At 36.9% G+C, this 3200-nt stretch overlaps 1 protein-coding gene across 1 annotated transcript; it reads right to left on the bottom strand.

The window, feature by feature from the left end:
• LOC115979036 lies at window positions 1–2802 on the bottom strand. The gene has a single exon (XM_031101020.1). It carries the CDS (start codon window positions 1937–1939, stop codon window positions 218–220), a length of 1722 nt encoding a protein of 573 aa, XP_030956880.1. The 5' UTR covers window positions 1940–2802; the 3' UTR covers window positions 1–217.
• Between the last annotated feature and the right edge of the window lie 398 nt (window positions 2803–3200).

The raw sequence follows: 3200 nt of genomic DNA, 5'->3' as shown, positions 1-3200 counted from the left end.
CCCACCAAGTATACTAAGTAGAGGGTAAATACAAGTACAGTACAGTATCTAATTAAAAAAAAAAAAAAAAAAAACAACTGAAGCCCTTCTTGATCATTTCAAATTTGCTAATCTAATAATGCCATTTCTTCTTTTTCCATTCCACCATTTCAGTGTTGTGTATCCATCCTTTGGAGTCTCACTACCGTCCATTTTGAGAGGATTGAATGACCTCTGTCTAGTTGGCCTTAGAGTCTTCTCTAAACATCGTATATGTTTCACCTTTGTACCTCTTATATGCTTCATCTTCTTTAACTCTATACTTCCTATATATGTCACCTTTGTAAAATTCTTTCGTTCTCTTCGACAATAAAAGCGCTGCAAAAGCTCCAAAGAATGCAACCATGGCCAAAATCGAGAAAGACAGCCTAAAACAGTGGTGTCCAATGCAAGTTGGGTCCTTCACAGATGATGTATCCACACCCTTAGCTATGAGGTCCTTCGTAGCCTCTTTCAAGTAGAGAGATTTTGTGAGCTTTGCATTTAGTAGAAATGACCCAAGTGGACTTATCAATTGGGCACAATTGAACAGTGTAGAGTAGTACTTAAGGCCGAAGAACTCAGAAATCATTGCCAAGTTTAATGGTACTTGTGCACCAAATGAAAATCCAATCAGCACTGATGCCACATAAAATGCAAATGGGATTTCAGGGAAGGCCACGAAGAGCATTCCAATGCCTGATATGAAAAGCACTACTGTCATCATAGTCGAACGTGGAAGCTTATATTTCATAAGCAATAGTTCTGAGACAAAGCCTGAGTAGACTCTTCCATAGTAATTCCATATGCTTACTAGTGTAATAATGGAGCCTACGAGTCTATCACTATATCCTTGTGCTTTGCCAATGCGTCCAAATTGGTCAATTGCTGTTAAGCTTGTCCCATATCCGCACAACGAAATGACAAAGATAAACAACATGTCAACACTTAGTATTGCTTGCAAAATTCCGTGATCTTCTCCTCTTTCTGGTTTATTGAAGATGTTTGCAAAACAAGACCCTTTCGGCTCCTCTGCTAGCTGCTTGGGTTCTGAATCTTCTGATTTCTCGACGGTCATTTCAGGAGAAGGATTCTCACGCTCTTTCTTATTTTTCCAGAGGGTTCTCTCTTCTTTAAAGACAATATAGAGAGGGAGGAAGAGCAGGACAGTAACCACAATTGCACTTTTTGAATGCACTGCGTTGCCCATAGTAACGTATTTCTCAAGCAATGTCATAATCATGAGATAAAATGCAAGTACAATTGTTGAATAGAAGAAAAGTAGGAACACTTTGAGCTCATTAGGTTGTCTTTCAGTCTTCATTGTCCGGAGTGTGAACACAAACACCACTGATACCGCAGCTGGGAGCCAACCAATGAGAAGAATGAGAGAATTCAAATCATCTTCATACATACCAAGGAAAATTTGTGTTAAGATAGCTCCACTAAGCCCAACGAGACCCTTCATTAGTCCCAAAACAACGCCACGGCTCTCCGGGAAATTCTTGACACAGGTGACAAGAGCTGCTGTGTTTGCAAAGTTCTGAGAGTTGGTTCCAATGGCAATGTAAGCGCACATATGCCAAACTTTTGGTTTGGCAATTTTGCCTGTGACAGCTCTCCATATCATGAAGTAACCCCCAAAGTTCATGGCGGCACCAATGAGGGTCACAACCCATGTTGGTACCACCTCAGCTATTAAGCCAGCGAAAATGGCTACATTTGCACCAACATCTCTATAAAGGGTTATCTTATTCATTGCATCTTCATCATAACCAAGAGTTTTCTGAATCTGTTTGGAGTAGATTCCATATATGTATGTTGCACCAGCTCCAGCCATGATCAACAATGAGGCAAAAACCGTGAACCATTTGCCTTTTACCACATGTACCACAAATTGGAAACATTCCCCACCACCCATTTTATATGCTTAAGGTTGTATTGTGTAAATGGAATTAAGAAAAAGTGGATACTTGCTTAAGGAGGTAGAAAAAAGAACACTGAGTTTGTGTAATTGGGTTGCAGGAATTTGAAGAGATGAATGTTGGAGTGGTGGCAAGAATGAGCAATATATCTATATATATGAACAAGGCAAAAAAAAAAAAAAAAGGTTGGGTCAGTTTGTGTGTGCTAACTTGTGGTGGTTCTAAATCATTAGGGTAGGTTGTTTTTACTAGCTCGTTCACAAAACAGATCAAGCTGTCAAAGCTAGGATTTAGTTAAAGTCTGTTGAGGTTGAAGGTAAATGTATGGAGCTCTTTGATACACCGTTAGGCTAAGGAAATTGGTATGACATAGATTTCAAAGTTCCTCACATAATCATATCATGTTTAGAAACAAACAATAACAGTTTGCTACTAAAATAATACTAGATTGTTACATGATATGTTAAGCTTACCAACAACCCAAATCCCCAATTACAGTAATCGTTACTAATACAGAGGGTGAACACTGAATACCAAGATGAGATTTGGGAAGTAAAAAAACAAAAAAAATAAGAAGAATGTTTATTTAACACCAACTGTTATACACAATTGTACACACACATGCAATTTTGGCACTAAAATTGTTCAGTGCTAAAATTGTGTGTGTATACGGTTGTGTGCAACAACTTATGTGCATTAATATTTATTCAGAAAATAATAGGGCGCAGTATAAGTTATGATGTATTAGAGTATTTGCATCCGTCTATGTAAAATAGGAAAAATCTCACATTCTACCCAACCAACCCCCAAAGCCTCCAATAACTGCAAGCTTTGTATTTAAATATTTTAATTTTTTTTCTCTCACTTCCTGCTCTCATTATATTCTCCACTCTCCCCCTCCACCCCCCTCTTTCTATTTCTATGAAGATAATAATGAAAAAGAAAAAAGAAAAATGATTACTAAAATAAAATAGAATGTATAATAAATAATTTCATCTAGATTTTTTAAAAAAAGTGATTGTGTAAAATAGAAAGTAGATTTTTATGCTAAAGTAGACAGATTTTGCATGAATTGGTGCGAAACACTATTACATGTGTATAACAATTTTCTAGTTAAATTATTTTGTTGGTTACAAATTACAATGGCCTTGGTTCAGATTTGAGAAGCTGTTCTTGTCACTTAAAATAAAGAGAACCATGAATCAAAAAAATAATAAAAATAAAGAGAACCATCCATATCAATCGTCCCTCTCTATG

Source organism: Quercus lobata, chromosome 1 (genome assembly GCF_001633185.2).
Source record: "Quercus lobata isolate SW786 chromosome 1, ValleyOak3.0 Primary Assembly, whole genome shotgun sequence".
Taxonomy (NCBI): Eukaryota; Viridiplantae; Streptophyta; class Magnoliopsida; order Fagales; family Fagaceae; genus Quercus; species Quercus lobata.
Note: the sequence above shows the minus strand (reverse complement) of the source record. Positions and strands in the feature narration are given on the sequence as shown.

Coding starts and splice junctions, on each gene's coding strand:
- LOC115979036 (XM_031101020.1), bottom strand. CDS start 1,939: ATGGGTGGTGGGGAATGTTTCCAATTTGTGGTACATGTGGTAAAAGGC.